Consider the following 22,562-nt stretch of genomic DNA (forward strand, 5'->3'; position numbering starts at 1 on the left):
CAATGCACTTGATGTGTCCAGATTGCCGGACAGGAAAGAAGAAAAACAAGAACAAAGGCCTGAAGGAATTAGTCTATGTACCTTGAGTTTTAGGGGAGAAATATTCCTAAAAGATTCAATCGACCACCGCTTACTTGCTTGTTTCTAAAACTATTGTCATTCCTTCTGCGAGTATGCAACATCGAGAACGTCTAAATGCAGAGCTTTTAAATAATTTATTTGAAATAAATTAAAACACCAAAATAACAGCAGAAATCACACGTGCCACATGTTGCGGCCACCACTTCGGGTTTCACATTCTAGCCAGGCAATTTGTCTTTGTACTTCTATCTAAACAGTGATTAAGAATTGATCCTACTTTCTTAAAGCACATTGTACACATCATATCATTGTCCTTGTGACTGCAGTTGCTCACTCACAGTACTATAATAGCAATTTTATTGTTATTGAAAAATATTCCTGGAAATTACTTTTTTTTTTTTTAAATCCTTTCGAAGCAAGCACAGATCAGTGACGACATAAGCCTGCTTTCTTTCCTATCACGGAAACATTCGGGCAAACTGGAAATCATTTAAGAGCAATTACTTTGTCAAAAAAGTACAGTATATAACAAGTTCCTGCTTAATTTCAAAACTACATTGAACAATTTCTTAATGCAATGTAGAAGCAAATATGACTAACATTCCATTAAAATGGAATTCAACTTAATTTTAAAATGACAATTGCATTGAAAATTCACGGCAATTTCTCTATTTTACAGTATATCGCAACTAAGACAACGCATGGTATGGATAAAATAAATAGCACTTCACATAATCATATATTGCCTTCATAAAGTTATTCTTCATAAAGTTATTCTATGTCTTATGTAGAATATAAAAAAAATGTCAATTCCAAAGTGCACCAATGCCATTCTTCTGGCATCCTTAAATCATTTCAAGAACTCCCAACATCTGTCAATCAAAAATAAACCCCAAATTCATTGAAAATGTTCCGTTGTCCCATCCTGCAAAAACTCCAAACAATAGACTCCGTCCCATTTCGCCTTTAGCGTTTTGATAACGAACCACTTATGTCCTGAAGCAGCAATTTTTCTCCTCTCCCAAAAGCACTCCCAGAGGTGTCGTCCGTCCGAGGGACATCAGACTGGCATGGAATTTTGTCTTGTGCTCAAACAGCTGTCAGGGGATGACAGCAGAAATGATCAGTTACTGGCGGAGCCCGCCCCTCCGTTGGTGCTCGAGGCTTTCCGTTTCCCTGACGAGCGGAAGGAGAAGCGCTTGATGAGACGTCGTGAGAAGCTACCGGACTTCTTTCGACCCCTCTCCGCTGCCGCAGTGAAGTTATTGCCCATTTTGGAGACGTCTTCGTGGGACTGGCTGAGGCAGGGCTCCTTCTCGCGATATCTTCTGCGGAACAACAGCTTTGATCCGCTCTGCAGAAATCCCACTATGGGATGGATGTAGGGAATACTGCGTTAAATATCATCCCCCTCCATTTTCTAATAGCTAAGAGTCGAACCCCTAACCTAAGAGCAGTGAATTGCACCCCTGTGCCGGCCTTTTTTTTAGCACCAGCCTACAGGTGGCAGCAAAATATCTTACTTGTAGCCATGTAATAATAACGCACAAAGCACTTTTAAAATCAAATACGATAGTGCCACTAAGATCAAAGCAGTCCAAAGAAAAAATGAACAATAAAACCAACGTTAAAAAGACAACATTTACATGACATTGTGCAATTGTGTCACCTTTATGGTCCTTGAGGCTGCGTGTTTCCAAAGCACCGGTGGAGCCAGTGTCTGATTCCACATCATCCACTGACGGACGCTCTGACACATCAGAAGGTGTGGTTTCGTCCGGCTCTTGGTGTCCCGCCCCAAAATGGTTGCCTTGCATGGCTGCGTCCATTGCTGCGGCGTAGCCGCTTGACAGCGTGCAGTCATCTTGAGAAAGGGGAACCTGAGAAGTAAAAGGAATCAGCATCATGTATGCAAATTTTCTGCTACTTTCTTTTGACAACTTGAAGTACTAAACTCACATTTAAAGTCAAACAACGTTAGGACATAAAACAGAAAAGTCACGTTTTTTTTTTTTGTTTTATTTTTTTTTTTTTCAAATTTCTTCCCTCGCAAGGCAATCTCGCTGTTATTTGTATTAAAGCGACGGCATACATTTGTACATTAAAAAGATTGTGATTCGAATGTAACCTTATCTAGGACGTTATTGCTTTTTTTCCGCTGCCCGCTCTTTTTAAAAAAAAAAAAAAAAAAAAAAAAAAAGTTTTTATACTTTGCTCTCTCTATCTGCCCCCTCTTAAATCATGTCCTGTTCGGTGGCGCCCAACACAAACAGAAGGGCTCTACCAGACATCTGCTCTGGCACTAAAAAGGCATACGGACCTCTCATACTGCATGACTAAAACGCTCAACATACACACTTTGAAAACCCAAAATATACCGCGAGGTATACAATACATAATGTCTTTGAAACGTTGAGGATAAAAACATATTTTTTTGGAAATAGCTGTACTCTGCTCTCCTGTCATAACCTGCACTGTCTTCTTATGCCGTGTTGAGATGTGTCAGGTTACCACTGCGGCCTCTTGAAGTGGAAACATTTCTCTTTCACTCAGAAATCAGGTCAGAAGATTGCTGTAATGTGATCTGAATGTGCTTGGGGGGGGGGGGGGGTCTAGGGTGTGGTAGCTGAGACTGACGCCTAAATTTAGGTATACCGTCACCCTCTTAAAATAATGGCCCATGTCATATTTTGACCCCAAAATATTTTCTACGCTTTAAATATCTCCTCCTCTTACGTTTTTTTCGTTAAACAGATAACTTTGGTTTCTACCCCTGAAATGATAATATTAATACATCAGCGTTTGGTTGAGTTTTTACAACATTCCATCCATGATGACAATTGTCTGACCTTTGACACGCCTGAGATGATCAGTGTGCTTCTCTTTGTCGGAGTCTTTCGAGCCATTTTGGAGTTGGACTCGGTCAGCTGACGAATGGCTGTTTCTGCAACAGGATCCAAGCCATTAGACAAGCGGCTGCCCTCTACGCAACAAAAGCACAAATATAAGCGTTCCCGCTGTTTCTCTCAATGCACTGCATGGACAAAAAGACTGGGACACACGGCCATTACACATACAAGACTATTACTACCTACAAGATTCTGGAGTGTGTCTGTGTCCGGCCTCCGTTCTAATTCATCCCAAAAGTGTTTTATAGAATTCTCAAGTTCTTCAACGGCAAGGTCATCCAAGCACACATTTATGGATCATGCTTAAAGCGGAAGTCAACCCTAACATTTTTTTTTTTTTTTCCAAGAATATGTTCCCAGCAGGCCCACTAGTTGAAACACGGCATTCCGATTCATTTTGCGTTTGCGGAATATAAGTTAAGCAGCAAAATGCACTTGCTTTTAGCCATTTCCGGGGGTGGCCATTTTGTCTTCTGTCGACTGAAAATGACGCAACGACCAATCACGGCTGACCTCTTTTCTGAATCTGAGCCGCGATTGGTCGTTGTGAGCAGTTGTGATGTCATTTTCAGTCGACAGAAGACAAAATGGCCGCAAAAAAGGGCCTTCCCGAAACCATTCCCAAAAAGCATAAATGATCCAAAATGTATGAGGTCTGGTCCAATCTCCAAATGACTAGTGGTTTAATTCAGAGGCTCATCCCAATACTTTTGTCCATGTACTGTTAGGCCTCATGGTTTCTAACTCACTGCTAGGATCAGGGCTCGGGGTCCCTCTTCCATCAGAGAGAACGGTGGGCTTCTTCTCTGTCACCTCAACTTTGGACGGGGAACGCAAAGGAGAATCACCTACAGATTATTAACTCCAGTTATACGTCGTTAACTAGCGCAGTGATTCCTGATTCAAACGTACCTGGACTGCGCTCCAATTTCAGTCTGGACTGGACCGTCGTCACCGTGGTGACGATGGTTCCGTCCGGCATGATGGTCCGGTCCACATCGACCTTTTTGCTGGGGGTGAGTGAGGAACGCGGTGATGACCGGAGTTCCTCAGTTTCCACATAGAGCAGCTAAGTGGATTTAAAAAACAAAACAAAAAAACAAACAAAACGGCATGGCAGCAAATCCACATTTCACAAGCTTTGTATGTCTCATTTAGCAATGGGATCTGCAGGGAAACCTCCCTCAAGAACGTGACAAATCTTATCGCGCATTCAGCAAGATGTAAAATGACAAGCAGGTTATCAGCTTCTTTACAACACGTGTCACAGAAATGCTTAATCATTCCATGTTTTTTTAATGGTTGCCATGTGTTTAATAGCTTGTCACTCACTTCCGCCGTAATGGTGGCGAGAGGCTCCAAGGAGTGGCTCGGCTTTATTGTGAGTACGACAGAGGTAGGAACTTTGGACTGGAGGTCCAAAGCAAAGGAGGCATGCCCTGGAAGGAATTCTAGCAGACCAAAGAGAAAAGAAGAAGGAAGGAGGGGGGGTGGGGGGGGGACCCACAGTGAGGTACAAAACACGCCAATTACAACGTATTGCTCATAAAAGTTGAATAGAAATCGAAAATTGAAAGTTAAATATAACGGAACTGTACATAACAGATATCGTATACTAGATTAGAAAAAGTTTAAACCACTAACATGCACAGTCGGAACATTTCATTCAGTGATCCTTTGCCGTACCACTAGAGGGAGCCCACACACACACACCACACTTTGAGAATCGCAGCAGTAACGTGATTGATTTCAATTTAAGATGTGATTGAAATTTAGTTTAAGAGATTTCGGTAGAGTTATCTTAATCCAAAGGAGTATGCGTTTCCCTGATTAAAGGCAATATTCAAGACAGACCCACCAACAATGGATGACGTAATAGCATTACGAACCAGGACATTTTATGTTTTAGGGCCAAATCATAAAACCGCTGGCATTGTCCGAACACTTAACTGCATATCCGGCGACTTGAGTTGATAACATTTCCTAACATTCCCAAATGCACGCCAACAACATTCCACTGCAAACTGTGACTTTTATGCTTTAACTGGTACATATCGATTCTGTAGCGTTGTGAGCCAGCATTGCGGCTAAATAAGTTCCTGGACAGGAGCCCAGACTGCGCTGTCGCTTACGTTCGCTTCTGCCATTCCGCTCCAGAAGTCTCACTCTCAGCTCTTTGGTTTCTGGGCTCAGCTCCCTTCGACACAAAAGGCCACAGCTGTGTTAGAGTCATGATGGAAGAAATCTCACTTTGCAATGTGTAGTTAAAAAAAAAACAAAAAAAAACATTCACTTCTTTTTTGATTGTTGCCTATTATGAACATATTATTAGATGCCTTCTCACAGGGTGATTTCTTCCCTCCATTCCATTGGGGTCTTTGGGTCGTGGGGCACAGGCAGAAAGCAGGTTGTCCTTTCTGAGGAGGGCCGGTTCAGGCTGAGGACGCAGCACAGCTCGACGGAGCTACACCGCTGGCCTGCAAACACACAACAAGCGCTGTGAGGCGGCGGGGATCCGAAGCCGCAGAGGCAATGCGTCTGACCTTTAGTTAAGGTCACCCTGAGCTGCCGTAGAAGTAGTCGCTGCACAAAGACACTCTGGGGTACAGGCTTCAATCCTACTGATAGGTGCTCCACGGGGACCTGTGAGCGGAAAATGAGTGTGAGAAGCCCGAAAAACAGCTGTTGATCTACCGCTTGTCATCTTTTGGGAGTCACGGGTGAGCCGCAGCTTGCTGCTGAATTTTGGGCGAGAGGCGGAGTGCGTTTATTTAGGCTCACGTTCACGGCTATGGACGTCGAGTCTCCGAGGAGCCTTGCGAAGCCTTAGATTTAGGAACGTTATATTCCGACTGAGAGATATTCAGATTGAAAGCGAGGAAGAAGAAAACTTACTGGAGAAGTTGTACAAGTCCTGAGGTTGAGGATCATGGCTGGATGAGAGCTGAACAGAGTATCTTCGATGAGGCTCTCGATCACATCCAAGTCTCCCTTGTCATCCGTGCTCTGGAAGGAACCGGCAATTAATGGGAAAACTGCTCATCCACAAGCAAGAGAACCACGGAAAAAAAAAAAGAAAATATCCCTTTCTATGAACTAAAATGTAAGCTCTGTTCAGATGTTCACCTTTTATACAGTACTGTCATTTTTGCATTATACAGAAGATAGACTCAGTAGAAAAAGTATTTCCTCCATGTTAGAGTGGAAGTTTTTCTTGACAATAATATTCTCGACTAGTGCAAACACAGCATTCCGATTAATATTGTGTTTGTGGAATATGAGTTATAAATGCTGCGTTTGTGGAATAAGTGTTAATCCACTCGTTTTAAGCCATCTCTGGGGGCGGCCATTTTGTCTTGCAACTGCTCACAACGTCCAATCACGGCTCAGATTCAGAAAACAGGTCAGCCGTGATTGGTCGTTGTAAGCAGTTGTGATGTCATTTTCACTCGACAGAAGACAAAATGGCCGTCCCCAGAGATGGCTAAAGACGAGTGCATTTTGCTGCTTCATTTATATTCCAGAAACGCAAAATGAATCAGAATGCCGTGTTTCAACTAGTGGGCCTGCTGGGAACATATTCTTGAGAAAATTATGTTTGGGTTGACTTCGCTTTATGAAGCTAAATCCGCCCGTTTTTAGCCATCTCGGGGCAGCCACTTTGTCACTTGCTGTCGACTGAAAATAATATCACAGTTCCTCAGGTAACAACCAATCACGGCTCACCAGTTTTCTCAAGCTGAGCCGTGATTGGTTGTTACCCGAGCAACCGTGATGTCATTTACAGTCGACAGCAAGTGACAAAATGGCCGCCCCATGAGATGGATAAAAACGTGGATTTTGCTGCTTAATCCGTATTCCACAAACACAATATTAATCAGAATATCAAGTTTGGACTAGTGAGGCTGCATAGAACATGTTATAAAGAAAATCTTGGAGTTGACTTCCACTTTAAAAGTGCAGAATCTTTCTGGTAAAAAAAAAAACTAACACCAACATGACCGCTAATAGAATCTTCTCACATGTCTTGGCAGTTTGCATGGCGACGCAGTCAGTTTCAATGATGGTTGCTTGGAAAGAGTCCAGGACACCAAGAGTCCTTCATCCTCCACATCCTCCAGACTTACGACCACCTGATGATGGAATTAGACACAGGACGCATGGAGGCAGACAGCAGACTGTAAAACGACTCCATTGGTATTGTCTTTTCCATGATACACAGTGTACGATTGAAATGTTTCTTGCAGACACAGTATATTTAAAATAAACTTATTGGTAGAGAGAGATAGGTAGAAAATACTTCATTCAGAACAGCATATCCACAATTCATCATCATTGATGGCGACATGTCCTTTTGTTTAAAGCGGAAGTCAACCCAAACATATTTTTTTCAAGAATATGTTCCCAGCAAGCCCACTAGTTGAAACATGGCATTCTGATTAATAGTGCGATTGTGGAATAAGTGTTAACCCTCTCGTTTTTAGCCATCTGTGGGGGGGCCGCCATTTTGTCTTCTGTCGACTGAAAATGACATCACAACTGCTCACAATAATAATGCTCACTAATCGCGGCTGACCTGTTCTCTGAATCTGAGCCGCGATTGGTCGTTGTGAGCAGTTGTGATGTCATTTTCAGTCGACAGAAGACAAAATGGCCGCCCCCAGAGATGGCTAAAAACGAGTGGATTAACACTTAATTCCAGAATCGCACTATTAATCAGAATGCCGTGTTTCAACTAGTGGGCCTGCTGGCAACATATTCTCGAAAAAAATATGTTTGGGTTGACTTCCGCTTTAACTCATTCACTGCCAGACATTTTCAGACCCTCTTTTACCCTAACTTTTGAAAAAAAAAAAAAAAAATTGAAAAAAATATGGAAAAAAAGTTACTAGGATTGAACGGCTGGACTGTGAAAAGACAAATCAATTCGTCAATGGCAATGAATGAGTTAAGCAGATATTTGACTAGCAATGCAAATGCTGTCGCGTGCTCGCCTATAAAAGAGACGCGCAAACTCTAAAAGATACCAGGTGGCGTGCCGCAGTACCTTTGCCACTGTAGGTGCGATCGTAATCTGATAGGTGTCCATGGCAACGGCAGCGGGGGACTGCCGAGTAACCGTCACAGGAAACGCCACTGTGTCCACCCGACATTGACAATGTAAAACCTATCATGCACAAAAAAAGGGTGTCGTCAGAGCTTCACACAATCAGTCCAGGATGTGTTTTTCTATTTTACAGACTGAATCCAAATTCACGATGCTGCGCTTTCACTATGCCAGTAAACAAAATACCTCCTCCCTTTGACGTCTTTCTCTTCATTTTCACAGGTGAGCGTACACGTGTCCATTGAACGCTTGTGTTTGTGTTGCGAACAAGAGACAATAACGGATTGTCCCCCTCCTGACAATAAGTTGCTACAGTAACACCAACAAGTCTCATGAAAGTGAAAGGTCGAATTAATTCTTCATTTGGCTACAACCACTCAAGCACATCGTGTTGTGAGTTGTATAATACTTTGCGGTAGTGTGAGGCACATGCCAAATAAGAAAAGAATCAAATTCGATGTGTTTTTAAAATGTTGTTAGTCACCGAAAGAGGTCTTGTTAAGTATTAAAGCACACTTAATGACTACTGACAAACAGGGCGGGGTATACGCATACACCTAGATCTGCAACTAACGATTATTTTAATAATTGAATAATGTAATGCTAATTCGGTTGATTAATCGATGAATCGGATTCCAAAAACGTGTTTTGATTTCCCATCCCTTTATTGAAAAACATGACATTATTTCAAATGGACAATGCGGAAAATGCACTAACGTAACTGAATTAAGATTCAGTTCCTGGTTTGGTCCGTAGCATGTCAGAAAATAGGCAAAAAAAAACCGTTGATCATTGTTTTCCAAAGTAAAAGCAAATGTTTTATTTTTGATCCAACATCAGCCCACTTTCATGGAGGACTGGACTGGAAATCCGATACCATTGAGAAGTTGAAATTCTGAGCCGTTTGAACCATTTTAAATGAAAAAGGGAATCGAAACACTCATTGATTACCAAAAAATAATTAGCGATTAATTTGATAAGCGATTAGATGTCGATTAATCGTTGCGCCTCTACTACACGCATATAGGCACAGACAGGAAAATGCGTACCGTTCTGTGTGCTGATTGGTCAGTGCAGGTCACACTCTCAATTGCAGGGGCAGCAATCAACTGGACACTGCTGTCAAAAGTGATTTGGATGGAGCTCTGCGAGAGACAGAGGGAGGCAGAGAACAAACGTACTAAATATTACATAAGTGGACGTGAACATGAAGAGGCAAGCGACTTGGGGGATGACATAAAAGACTGTGGACTGCTGTGGTACAGACTTGCATGCAGCTAGCAAGCAATTAGTCAGAGTCCTTAAGGAGGGCTTTTTTTTTTTCTTTTTTCTCTCTCTTCTTCTTCCAGCCGGCTAATGAAACTTCCTCTAAATCACGAGGGCACCGACTAACTGGGGCAATTTATGAATTTCAAGCGCGGTTGGTGTCAGGCATCTCAGAACGGCGCTGATCCCATTTCAAGGCTACAGCATTTTGTAACTACTACCTAAAAAAAGGAGCGTTTTTCTCACGCCAAAGGTTTTCCAAACGAATGACGATACCGCGCACGTATTTACAGCTGGTAGTGTAACGCCGTTGCCGGAAAAACAAGAGGTCATTGCAGCGCCGCTCGTGACAACCGTGCTACGGCCAGCAGCGAGTTGCATTTGTTCACTCGGAATGGCGATCGGCGCCCGAGGGCGCTGGCATGAAGATGGGCAACATATGTTTGACTCGAGGCTGGTAGGGAGCATGTTCAAATTCATGGGGGATGCAGCCTCAATTGCAATATCTTCACAGCCACAGATTTCTATAAAATTTGGATTTATTGTGTTGCCATGTCCATTTAACCCATTTGTAGCACACGTGTAAAATAAAATGAATTTGAGCTGAGTTTTTGTATAGTATCGATTAGAGATAGATTGATATTCTTTTTTCAGGGCCGATACCGATTATTAGTAGTCAAGGAGGCCGATAACGGGTATTTGGAGCCGATATTCATTTTCAGTGAAAAGGAAAAAATATTGGCATCAAAATCTAAAGGAAAATGTACTCTTAGCTTTGTTGCAACGTCGATAAGCATGTTAATTGAACAATGTTTCAGGTTTGTTGATGTTGATTTTTTTATTTATTTATTTTTTAAAAAATCATTATTACAAGAAATTTTAGCCATCTCTGTTATAAAATCCTAACAAAAAGTTCAGGGAGCACCCGGGGTTGTCAGCATGTCTTAAAAAGGATAAAGGAAATCTTAAACAAAAGCTCTGTGTAGTTTTCTACAGTAAATGAAAATTTCAAAATGACATAGAAATGTTAAACTTTCACATATCTCTGTTTTGATTTCCACAGTTTTAAATAGATTTATTATCGGCCAGCAGAGTTTTACAAAAGGCCGATGCCGATATTCGTCAAAAAGCCAAATATCGGTGCCGATAATCGGCCCGGCCGATAATCGGTCCACCCCTAGTATTGATAGTTCCTCGAATTGCAATGTGACAGTTGTGGTACTTCAATTCAATTGTGTAAATGCCCCCTGAAGGAACCAAATGCACCGCCCCCGCCACAGCCCAACACTGATCCAAAATCGAACATCACACCAGCTGATGTGTTTGTTTTATGTGTGAGTGCCTGAGGATCTGTTTGAGTGAACCTCATTGGCTCAGGGGACGCAAGTGTGACAAAACAAACCCGCCATTGTCCGAACATATGTCTTTCTGGATGCACATCCAATCTCTTCCAAACTGAACGGTGGAGGCGGGGCCGAAGTGGGAGGATGATATAACTTAGTGTGCGTTTCTGCGCGAGAGAGAGGCGGGCAGCAAAGTGCAATGCTGCAGGCCGACGCGGGTCTGGACCAACATTATGGTCACATGACTACGCACTACAAACAGCGATGTTTACTTTGCTTGGCTGAAGCCTCTAAAACCGCTCAGTCAGCCGACCATTCATCGCATCCAGAGGGCGGAGCAAATACAAAGTGATGTATCTCGGATTGCGCGGCATCCAGAAAAAAAAAAAAAAAAAAAAAAGCTCGCGTACCACTCTGCGGAAGAGCACTCGCGTCTGCCGTCGGGCTAATTAAGAAAGAGCATAAGGACATAGTGAGCAAATTCCCCTGAACGCCACCGCTAATCATGCGAAGACGAGACAAAGAGAGACCGTGAGATATTAGCAAAGTTAGACACAGGGGGAGGGTTGCCAGGATTAGTCAACGCCTGTTCAAAAGATGGCTTAGCGGAATGACTTTAGTTTGGTCAATTTGCTCATGGAAGGCAGAATGGCCTTCTCATATTGAATTCCCTTTCCGGATGAACATTTTCTGTTGCGTACTACACAACAAAAAAGTACTCCCGCATATTGTATGGAGCCCGGTGGTTGTTAATAAGATTTGTCAATGCACATACACAAAAATGTATTTTTCTAACACATTCATAAACATTTTGAAAATGTTCTTGTGTTCACGGAGAAATACATAAAAAGCTTCTTTTTCAAACAGGACGTAGTCTACTGTATTCAATAATAATCTGTTGGTGATTTAGTAGGGCGACCGATTAATCGGCTAGCCGATATTCGCTGTTTTAAAAGTGAGCAAACATGACACCATACGGCAAATTAAAACACATCTTATAACAAATTCAAACATACACCTCCCCAAAAAATTCATAAAGATTTTTGACGATTTTTCTCTCGTATGTAAACAAATATCAAGTCATGTAGAAATCAAATGTTGTGCCTGTAATTCATGGCATTCTGATCCACCTGTTTTTCACCATCTCAGGGGGCGGCCATTTTGTCACTTTCTGTCGACTGAAAATGACATCACAGTTGCTCGGGGAACAACCAATCACGGCTCACCTGTTTTCTGAAGCTGAGCTGTGATTGGTCGTTACCTGAGCCCTTGAGCAACTGTGATGTCATTTTCGGTCGACGGCAAGTGGCAAAATGGCCCCGAGATGGAATCAAAACGGGTGGATTTGGCTACTTGACTCATATTCCACAAACGTAATATTAATCAGAATGCCATGTTCCGACTAGTGGGCCTGCATAGAACATATTTTCGTAGAAAGAAAGAAAAATTTGGGTTTGACCTTCCTCTTTAAAGGACCAACAAATAACTTTATTCACTCGGCCGATTAATCGGTAATTGGAATTTGCAGCGTGGCGTCGTGCACCCTTCGCAGCACAGGCACCAGACCTCATTTTGTCATCAGCAGGCCAAAGCTCGCGGCGCATCCACTGGTTTGTCCTCGTGACCTCTGTTCACGCGCATGCGTCGGCAGAGGTTATTTGTGGGCTATCCTGAGGACCGCAACTGTGTCACTTCAGGTTTGTCAGAAACATTCTGTTTAGGACCCGAGGGCCGGACACTTGTGAAAAGCACGAGCGTCAACCAGGAATACACTCAGCCTGTGGCTTCGGTTGTCCCTCAGTTGCCTTTTCTGTCTTTTTCTTTTAGTTTCTCAATGAAAGATTCAGGTCACAACTGTGGCAGCAAATAACCGCTTGCAACATTTTAGAGTCCGTTTTATTATTGCCATTGGAAGCAATTGAATCAGGCCATTATTGCACTTTGCACTTTTCCTGATTTGTCGGTGCAACACTGGGCCAGATGTTTGAATTTAGATAATGTTCTTATCTCGGTTTGTTTCTTTCAGGCAACCTTGGTGATGCTGATCAGAATCCAGCGCTTGAACTTGGATGAAAGATGATGACACTGACGTTTGTATCAAAGTCTCGTCAATATAGTTCATCAAAATCATTTTATTTGGCAAAATGTCCCAATCTGAGGAAAACAACACTCTCTGCTGAAGAGGTAATCATTGCCATAGAAATGACCAAGCTATAAATCGACCAGATTGCAACCATAAAACTTAAAGCGGAAGTCAACCCAGACATATTTTTTTCAAGAATATGTTCCCAGCTAGTTGAAACAAGGCAATATGATTAATATGAAATATGAGTAAAGCAGCAAAATCCCCCCCCTCCTTTTTTGCCATCTCTGGGGGCGGCCATTTTGTCACTTCTGTCGACTGAAAATGACATCACAACAGCTCGCCACGAAAAAATATGTTTGGGTCGACTTCCGCTTTAAAAGTCGCACCTCTGCAAAAAATGATAAAAATGGAGCTAGCCCACTCTAGTTCTCAGCAGCTCAATTTTGGTAGAAACCTTCGCAATAAACGCACATGGTTTGCTTTAGCGGGCCACATAAAATGATTTTCTCTGCATAAGTGATTCTCCTCAACCGCTGTGATAAGTAGGAAAAAGGTCCGTGCGCTGTGTTTCCATTCTGAATGAGCAGCGAGCGCTTAATGTCCCCCGTCGTTTAAGATGAAACTACTTGTGAATAATCAGTGCATTAATCATCTACCGGCGGCACGGAGGCATTGAAGGAAGACATGAACTGCGGCCTTCAGCTCTTCCCCCTGTCACTTTCATTTGCATACTCAAAATCTTTTGAGTCCATTGAGTGACGATCAATAACCGGCCCTCGATGTCAAAAGTTGCACGCGCAAACGCGCGCTAATGGACGCTAACGACCGCGTGCAGTTGCTCGGCAATAAGTCTGCAGACATTTTCTATCCAAGTGAGTCATAAACAGGATGCATCATGGGATACCACAGACATGGATGTGTTTTTTTTTTTGTTTTTTTTTCTGAGGAGACTCCTTGCGCATACAGTACGTCTTCGTGTGTTGATGAGGAAGTCGTCCTGTTGACATGACCATAATTAACCAGCTGCAATGGAGGCCCATTTGCTGGATTACAGACCCGGAAGAAGGGGCCGGAGGGTTTCTTCACAGTCATTATCAGCGTAATTGCTTTTGACATATTTAGAAATCTGTGAAGAACGCAGCTGCAAACAGTGGAGCACTTAGCTCCTCGCTCGGCAGCTCTCCTTTCCGACCCCGATTTACATAACTGGAAGGAGAATTTGAATCTTGATTGAAATTGACACTACTGATGCTAACAACCATCTGTGGGAAGCGTAGCAATTTTTGGAACCCACTTTGTTCAAAAATGTGATTTTTTTTTTTTTTTTTTTTTTTTTTTTTGGGAGTGCATGTATTCATGCTACTTGAATACAATAATACAATACTTCACATTCGGCACATTGATTTACATTCATGGCAAAATAGTTTGATCATTATGTATTTATTTTATTCATTGATATTTTTAAGAGTTTGCCTCTGGGAGCTCAAATTGACTTAAAGCGGAAGTCAATCCAAACATATTTTTCTCAAGAATATGCTCCCAGCAGGCCCACTAGTTGAAACACGGCATTCTGATTCATTTTCAAAACGCACTCGTTTTTAGCCGTCTCTGGGGGCGGCCATTTTGTCTTCTGTCGACTGAAAACGACATCACAACTGCTCACAACGACCAATCGCGGCTGACCTGTTTTCTGAATCTGAGCCGTGATTGGTCGTTGTGAGCAGTTGTGATGTCATTTTCAGTCGACAGAAGACAAAATGGCCGCCCCCAGAGATGGCTCTAAACAAGTGGATTAACACTTATTCCACAAACGCAATATTTATCAGGATGCATATCAGAATATCAGAATATTCTTGAAAAAAAAAAATGTTTGCGTTGACTTCCGCTTTAAGTACGTAACTACAAATGTTCCGATACGTACGTGCAGTTATGAAAATAAGATCAGGTCAGCATTTTTAAATGGAATTGAATCGATATGTCATAACTTGCTCTACCTTGAAGAAAGCGATAGCGTTTTTTTGGGCCTAGGTTAAGATCGCAAGTACTTAGCCTACTAGCACAAAATGTGAACGTCATCCATCAAACTGACCTGCGTTCCTCTCACCAAAAATATGTCGGGGAGAAAGATGACAACGAAACCATTCCTGACTTTGCCTATTCAAAATTTACAAAACAAACTGAGTAACATAACGTGGACGTCTCTCATATCAATATACGGAATCGTCATCAATACCATGGCAACGCCTTGACATCATTGCTGACAAGGATGACAACATTACTTCTGTTTATGATCTCGCCTTTGAATGTCGAATCTGATGAGTAAATAAAATAAATATGAAAAAAAAAAAAAAAACGCACGTGGTATCCGCCGCTTCCAGGGGCCTCTTGTTTTGCTGACGCAGACCCACAACTGCCAAAATGCAAAGCAGACGAGAAAGTGCACGACATTCAGCGCGCCGGGCCAAGTACGGGGTGTGCCTCGCTCGTAGCGCTCATGTCCCTCAGCAGGTTTTTCGAGTTAAAGAAAGATGCAAAGAACGTCCCAGGCAACCTGAAAAGTCTATCCGATGAGATTGCGTTTTGTAATCTCAGCCAGCGTCACGCTCCGGTATCATTTCCAGCCAAGTGATTAGCATACGCTGCAGACGCATCTAGAATAACAGAAAAGGTTTTCATAGGAATGAGCGAGTAAAGATGTCCGAGTTGAGAAAGTGTCAGCTGATATCACATGGGCACGCTGTAAACAACAGCTCGTTTCTGCAATTACGGACATCCTGCACGGGGAAATGATCCGTTTCATTAATTTATCGCACAGTCAATGGGACCTTTTTCTGATCTCCTGTTATTGAGTTTCCTCGCAGGACGATGAGCCTCCGCAGTCCAGACTGATAGCATCGACCAGAATCGTAACCGCTACTTCCAAAATCCGTGAAGTACAAATAGCCTGCCAACTACCAAACAAGTGGACGAACAAACATTTTCAAACAAAAAGTAGATCTCAGCGGAGGCGAGTGTTCTAATGAGCGATATCGTATTCGATTATAGGAGTGCTAAATCAAACAATGCTGAGACTTTTTGGGTGTACAATGTGGAGTTTTCATGCTCTCACAATCCTTGTGTGAGTTTTCTCTCTTTTGTCTGCGGCTCGCCACATTTCAAAATGTGCACGTTGGTTGACTTGAATACTCGAAATCGGCCGTAGATATGAATGTGGGCGCGAATGGTTGTTTGTCTTCATGTGCTCTGTAATAACAAAGTAAAACATGACGTCGGCATTGAATCAAATTGAACCAAACGCTACTCACGAGACGTTATATCCGACTTTTGGCGAACATGTACCATAATCTTCACAGGTGAAATGTTCTTTGACCTCTTAAATGTGGAATGGCCACATGCAGCTGTTCAAATGTGTCAGTACGTCGTCGTTGGAGAACAGCAAGCTGTGCAAAAAGTACACTGACCATTTGTTGAAAAGTTTGGAGAAGTTCAAACTAAATTCACCTGTAGAGGTGCACTGTAGGTTCATCTTTAAATTTCACGCCAAAGTTGAATATCCCTAACTTTTTGGAGTAGCGTCTGACTAAATCCTATTGAGGTTTAAAAGCAAATTTGATGCAAATTGCTTCAAAGATTATGCAGGGGCCAAACGGACGAACATTTCTCTGTTGTGGGTAGAATTCGAAAGCGAAGCGCCCGCCGTTTCATTCCAGGCAGGGGTAAAGAAGGCTATTTTTACAAGGTGTAGGCGTTGGTACTGCAATTATACTGGCTGATCTTACCTCGACACTCTTATGCTTCAGAGCTGTTACGCAAGGACGTGCCCCCCATCCTCTCCTCCATTACACACTCCAACATCCACTTCCAGCACGCATCCACCATCAAAATTCACACCTGTGCCGCTTTTCCACACACTGCCAAGCGTGCTCCCTCGCTCCTTGCGTGCCTCCTCACATGAAGACGGAAAATTCTCACTCACCCCATTCCTGCATGCCTGCTCATTCAGAGCTTTGACCCAGCTCCTGCGACACTGCTCGCTGAACGACTTGAAGGAGAAGAGGGAGGCCAACAAGGCTTTGACCCCGACCTCGGACACGGCTCCTCCGTCGCGAGCCGGGCGCAGCTTGAGCAGGAAGCCCCACACACCTGCGGCCAAGCCGTGATGCTGCCCGAGGGAGAGACGCCGCTGAGGCCGATGCACCTCGGCCGCTTTCCTGGTTCTCCACTGGCGCAGGAGGCTCAGCGAGAACTGGAAGAGCCAGACCAGCACGATGAGTAAGGAGGCCAGGAAAAGCCCCACCAGAGCCAGCCAGCCCAACTCCCGGAGCTCCATCACCATCTCCTGCAGCCTCCCATGTCTACGTGGAAATGTTTGGGACTGTCAGAAGAGGGCAGACGGGCACCCTTCAACCTGTGAAAGGCACCAAACAGACAGTTAGCCTGACAGCAATTTGGACCATTATAACATGCTAAATTAAGAATCAACAATAGAAACGGTGGTGCTTTTGGAGGACCCGAACAAGATTGTTTGAGGTCATAATTAAATGCGGTGTGACATTGTGCATCTAAGCGTAAGGTGCGTGTAAGGTGCATTAGAATTGAGGAAGCTCAAATTTGATATTAAGGATGAGATTTGAATGAACCCACCGTTTAACTTGGACGGTCCTGGCTGCAGCATGCAGGGAATCGAAAGCAAGTCGCGGTAACATGAAGCTGCTGCCTTCATGGCGATAAACAGCGGCGCCAACAACACATGACTTTGTCTAATTGCACACTCAGCATTCGTCGCGCGAGCGTCCCTCTCATTAAAAACGATTTTTTTAAATGTCACTCCAACGCTCAATGATTTCGAAATACCCGATCCCCTCGGTTCCAAATCACCACTGATCTTACAGCGTTACAGACCTCTACGCAATAAGACATCTGAACGGGGAGAATGACGTCAACCGGTAGGTGGCGCTGCAGGGCCGGAATACGAAAGGTAAAACGGAAAAAGAAAACACGGCTTTCGAAATAAAAGCGCCAAGGAATGAGCTCGATGAGCTCAACCAATTTAGAGTGGGCCAACTGTTGTATCACATTTATTATTTATACAACAATAAAAAAATATTTTGTTAAATAAAATTGATGTACTGTATGTGTTTTTTATTTTTACTCTGATTCTTTTATTCGAGTATTTACAACACTGGTCAACAAATTTTAATCAGAGATGGCTTCATGTGTCCCTAAACGTTTAGTATTACTATTATAATTATTCATTAATTATTTATTATTATTATAAAAAAGTTGAGGTGCTTGAGAAAAGATTCAGAATCAGCACAAAAAATCATCTAAAAAGGTTTCCTTGCATTTAAAAAAAAAGATGATTTATTTGACCAGTATTATTAACTGATTATTCAACGAGATAAACAAATGCACTCATTGAATAATTGAGCATTCAATTGATAAAAAAAAAAAATAGCCGGATTACAAATCGGAGGTCAATCCTATTGCCTATCCCTGACCTAGAATGCTTGCAGGTATTGGTCATTTGTCATAAATATCACTAGTCGAACTGTACACTCCATTCTGCGTTTACAAAAATAACAGTAGTCGGTAATGGGCATTTCACTGACCCCATTCTCAATTTAGCAGCACAATATGGCTTTTGTTTTAGATTGAATTTTCCTGCAGAACAATTGAATCATATTTCGTGTGGCTATAAATCTACCAAAAACATTTAAAATATCTTTCAGAATGATACATGGCAATGTATGTTGTTTTTTAAAGCCTTACCATTGTTGATACACTTTGAAGGATATAGTTATTGTACAGTTCTGTTATTGCGTATGTATCTTATTTTGAAATTACGATCCGGAAGTATATTGTCAGTCTCACACTAGGAACCGGACAGTGTAACCTGACAGTCGTGGAGTATGTTTTTTGAAACCTAGCTCGTCTTTTAGCGTAAAGTCTCCCGGAGGCAACTGGTATGACTCACTGTTCTGATTTATGGAGCTGTTCGTTATTTGTTCCAATTATGTGTCGTGGTATATTGTCTTAAAATGGTAGTATGGTGTGTTATACCAGAGTGGCGACTGCCATAGTTTGTTCATTGAGTGACTGACTGGGCAACGTTACATTAATTGCATAGTTCGTTGACCTGTTCAGACTAAAAAAATAAAAAAAGAAGCACAAAAACCTCTGTAAAATGTCGCCGTCGCCATTGTTACCGCTGCTCATCAACGGCCTCATGTCAGCACTCGGCTGCTTGGCCACAATGAAGCTGATTCCCACTTTCAAGGACCATTTCATCTCGGCCAGATTGTACGGGATGGACCTCAACAAACTGACAAAAAATCAAGTGTGAGCACTGCTGTCTTCACTTTGATTGTGTTCAGTGGCGAATGGAAAATGATTGATCCTCTTCTGCTTCTCTAGTCCAGAATCACAGGGTGTAATCAGCGGGACAGTCTTCCTCATCATCCTCTTTTGTTTCATCCCAGTGCCTTTCCTCAGTTGCTTAGTGGGAGATCAGTGCAATGGCTTCCCACATGATGAGGTAGGTAGGCAGGAACACACTAAACCCAGCGTTTCGGAGTAGCAAAGTACAACTACTGTACAGTATTTGCACTTTGTTACTATCCAGCGACATGGAGAAACATGCACCAGGAAGCATTGACTCAAACATTCCACAACTCAAATGTCCATCTATAAAGTACAGAGTCTGAGTCCTTTTGCTAACGCTCACCAAATGAAATCATTTTCAAACTCTGCCCGCTTCTTCAGTTTGTGCAGCTGATCGGTGCGCTGCTCGCCATCTGCTGCATGATCTTCCTGGGATTCGCCGATGACGTTCTCAACCTGCGATGGAGGCACAAGCTCCTGCTTCCCACTATGGCCTCCCTGCCACTTCTCATGGTCTATTTCACCAACTTTGGCAACACGGTCATCCTGGTGCCCAAACCGTTCAGAGCACTGCTGGGGCTGCATCTGGATCTAGGTGAGTCGGGTTGCTTGTCGTCAACTCACCAGCACACATTTGGTAGATCTTCTACACATGATGAGATCTATCTTGTAGTGCTCTACAAAAAAAAAAAAAAAAAAAAAGCTTTTCTAAAGGGAATTAAGTTACCTTTCACCTAAAGTCAGCTGGTATAGGCTCTAGCTCACTTGTGAATCTGGTAGGAAAAATGGAAGTGTGGATGGATAATTATGCATTGCACATGTAGCAGAAGGGTTTTAATTTAATAACATGTTGAATATTTTGGTCATAGCTGCTGGGTGCCGATGGATGGTTTTCCCAATTTATTTCAAGTGCGTTTTTAATTCTTGCAAGCATGTGTGCTGTCCCTCCTGTTGATTAATAAAGCATTCATTTAATTGCTCTTTCTTCTCAACAGGTATTCTGTACTACGTCTACATGGGCATGCTTGCAGTCTTCTGCACGAACGCCATCAACATCCTGGCTGGTATTAACGGCATCGAGTCAGGCCAAGCTCTGTTCATCTCTGGCTCCATCATCATCTTCAACCTGCTGGAGCTCAGCGGTGTGTTGCTTGTTCATTCGTTTCCCCGCAAAGTCTTTTGAATTCTGTTCATGTGTATCCTTCGTACGTATGCAATTTGATGGTTATTATTTCTTAATTTTAGGGGATTACCATGACGACCATGTTTTCTCTCTCTACTTCATGATGCCATTCTTCTTCACCACATTAGCACTTTTTTACCATAACTGGTATGTTGACTATTTTCTGACGCGGATGATGTAAAACAGATTGGTTTAATATTCTTGCAATCGCTTTTTTGGGTTTTTTTTTTTTTTGTTACAGGTACCCCTCGTCCGTGTTCGTGGGAGACACTTTCTGTTACTTTGCAGGGATGACCTTTGCTGTTGTCGGCATCCTGGGACACTTCAGCAAAACCATGCTGTTGTTCTTCATTCCTCAAGTCGTTAACTTTCTCTATTCCGTGCCACAGCTTTTCCATATCATCCCTTGCCCCAGACACAGACTTCCAAGGTAACTTTGTTCGAATGAGCCGAAATGTACACATTGCATATGATGTCCATTTCATCTTTGAGCCCCTTATCCATTTCTCTCCTACTATAAAATGCACATGTAAGGTTGAATCCAGACACAGGCAAACTGGGGATGAGTTACTCTAAATTCAAAAGCAAAGACCTTTCCAAACTAGGACATCTCATTCTGCAGGTAAGTTCAGGATAAGATCTCATTTGAGACCGGGAGTTTTTGTGTTGACATTATTTATTAGTTGTGGCTTGCAGTATTGTGATACTGCACCGCATCATATTTTGGGGGGTGTTTCTAATACCGGTAGCTCTTATTTAGAAATAGAATGGGGGAAAAAAATATTAGACACAACTTTCACAAGTTGAGTTTAGATGATGATTTCTTTTCTCTCAAGGTAGAAAATATTTTATTAGATATCATTGAAATTTTCAGCTGCACGCTGATATTTAATGTATTTTGTGAAGTCCGGTTAATTTGTAGTGCCGAAGACCAAGCATAAGTTTGTCATGGATATGCCTGTGGCAGTGCAAACCATGACAGGCTTCCATGTGCTATTTTCATATTTGTTTGTTTTATCCAATTAAAAAAAAAAAAAAAACGTCCTCCTCGGCAGGTTGCAGAGTTACTGAAGCTCCTTGAGGTGCGCAGAGGCCAAGAAGATGATGATGAATTTATTGAGTGCAACAACATGACCATAATAAATCTTGTGTTGAAATTCCTCGGTCCCACCCACGAGAGGAATCTCACTGCCATCATGCTCCTGATACAGGTAGAGCCAAAACAGCCCGAACAACAGCCAACTTTCGAAATAACATGAATACTTCACTTTTTTTTGTGCAGGTGATGGGAAGCGCATTGGCTTTTGGGATCCGTTACCATCTGGTGCGCCTCTTCTACGACGTTTAGAGGATGACGAGAGAAACTGATATTTCTGGAACAATTTTACAGGCTCATTGTTTGTGCCTTTGAAAATATTCTATTACCTCAATTGCTTTTGATCCTGAGCGTCAATGTGTGGCAAAAATCCAGTGCCAGGGAGATTACAATTGGCTAGAATATGTTCTCGTCATGTACAAATATGATGTAAGTCATTCTGCAGTGTGTAACCCTAATTTCAATGTATTACTTAATCATTTTGATCATTCTTTCCACCCAAAAGAGTATATTTTTGTACTGGGTTTCTAAGGAATGTAGCGAGATTGATTTAATATCTGAAGCATCCAAGATCATGCATCTTAAAGTTTGAATAAAATTCAATGTGAATTTATTTATTGTGCAACCATCCATGGTTTCAATTGGATCTGTTGGGGATGTTATATAAATAAAAGGGATTTTAATTTGATCATCCTTTTTACCTCCGCGGTGGGGAAATTCACATCTTCACAGCAAACGGAAGAGTCAAATTTAACACATGATAATCATGCATGGAATCTATCTATCTTTTTCTCTTTTTTTTTGCCACCAAGGACTCATTGCTTTGTCAAAAGGCACTGGACTACTAGATCATTCTAGATTCTAGATTGATCCAGAATCTAGAATGTACTAGAGGTAACTTCAAATGGGATGCTGGCGATTGTAAATATGGTTGGTTCAAACTGTAAAATAAAGGCTGAGATACACAACCGCTATCAGCATAATCTGTTCTTTTTTCCCCCCCAACATTTGTAAGTACAATATTATAAGCTGTAAAATGTTACATTATTCGTCAAGACGGGCAAAAAACTTTGTTTTTGAGTTTGCCCCAACAATCCAATAAATTCG

At 42.3% G+C, this 22,562-nt stretch overlaps 2 protein-coding genes across 5 annotated transcripts; one reads left to right on the plus strand and one right to left on the minus strand.

Annotated features, from left to right (window-relative positions):
• Positions 1–196: 196 nt before the first annotated feature.
• On the minus strand, positions 197–17,742 carry c2cd2l (c2cd2 like). 4 transcript variants are annotated; one of them, XM_086012073.1, is made up of 15 exons: positions 17,437–17,742; positions 16,769–17,200; positions 9,147–9,242; positions 8,038–8,157; positions 7,013–7,123; positions 5,886–5,996; positions 5,534–5,633; positions 5,335–5,467; positions 5,123–5,187; positions 4,323–4,441; positions 3,903–4,059; positions 3,740–3,808; positions 2,931–3,025; positions 1,751–1,961; positions 197–1,449 (listed from the first exon to the last, which is right to left on the minus strand). In XM_086012073.1, the coding sequence occupies exons 2-15, from the start codon at positions 17,126–17,128 to the stop codon at positions 1,205–1,207; spliced, it is 1,992 nt and encodes a 663-aa protein (XP_085868199.1). In that variant the 5' UTR covers positions 17,129–17,200; positions 17,437–17,742; the 3' UTR covers positions 197–1,204. The 4 variants fall into 4 exon arrangements, with proteins under 4 accessions (XP_085868199.1, XP_085868197.1, XP_085868198.1 ...); XM_086012071.1 differs by having other exon boundaries at positions 2,931–3,064; XM_086012072.1 differs by having other exon boundaries at positions 3,740–3,838.
• Positions 17,743–18,647: 905 nt separating this feature from the next.
• dpagt1 (dolichyl-phosphate (UDP-N-acetylglucosamine) N-acetylglucosaminephosphotransferase 1 (GlcNAc-1-P transferase)) lies at positions 18,648–22,427 on the plus strand. The gene is made up of 9 exons (XM_086013492.1): positions 18,648–19,134; positions 19,210–19,330; positions 19,558–19,771; positions 20,172–20,318; positions 20,422–20,506; positions 20,601–20,789; positions 20,894–20,981; positions 21,415–21,570; positions 21,642–22,427. Exons 1-9 carry the CDS (start codon positions 18,980–18,982, stop codon positions 21,705–21,707), a joined length of 1,221 nt encoding a protein of 406 aa, XP_085869618.1. The 5' UTR covers positions 18,648–18,979; the 3' UTR covers positions 21,708–22,427.
• The last annotated feature ends 135 nt before the right edge of the window (positions 22,428–22,562 follow it).

The sequence above is a fragment of the Filicampus tigris genome, chromosome 17 (genome assembly GCF_054856515.1).
Source record: "Filicampus tigris isolate MCC_2025a chromosome 17, RoL_Ftig_1.0, whole genome shotgun sequence".
Taxonomy (NCBI): Eukaryota; Metazoa; Chordata; class Actinopteri; order Syngnathiformes; family Syngnathidae; genus Filicampus; species Filicampus tigris.

Excerpts from the sequence above, each read along its gene's own strand:
- dpagt1 (XM_086013492.1), top strand. The coding sequence starts at position 18,980 with ATGTCGCCGTCGCCATTGTTACCGCTGCTCATCAACGGCCTCATGTCA. Across the intron at positions 19,772-20,171 it reads GGGGCTGCATCTGGATCTAG|GTATTCTGTACTACGTCTAC; the intron begins GTGAGTCGGGTT and ends TCTTCTCAACAG. Across the intron at positions 20,790-20,893 it reads CCCAGACACAGACTTCCAAG|GTTGAATCCAGACACAGGCA; the intron begins GTAACTTTGTTC and ends TGCACATGTAAG.
- c2cd2l (XM_086012070.1), bottom strand. The coding sequence starts at position 17,128 with ATGGTGATGGAGCTCCGGGAGTTGGGCTGGCTGGCTCTGGTGGGGCTT. Across the intron at positions 7,124-8,037 it reads TCGCACCTACAGTGGCAAAG|GTGGTCGTAAGTCTGGAGGA; the intron begins GTACTGCGGCAC and ends TTCCATCATCAG. Across the intron at positions 1,962-2,930 it reads TCATCTCAGGCGTGTCAAAG|GTTCCCCTTTCTCAAGATGA; the intron begins GTCAGACAATTG and ends TTTACTTCTCAG.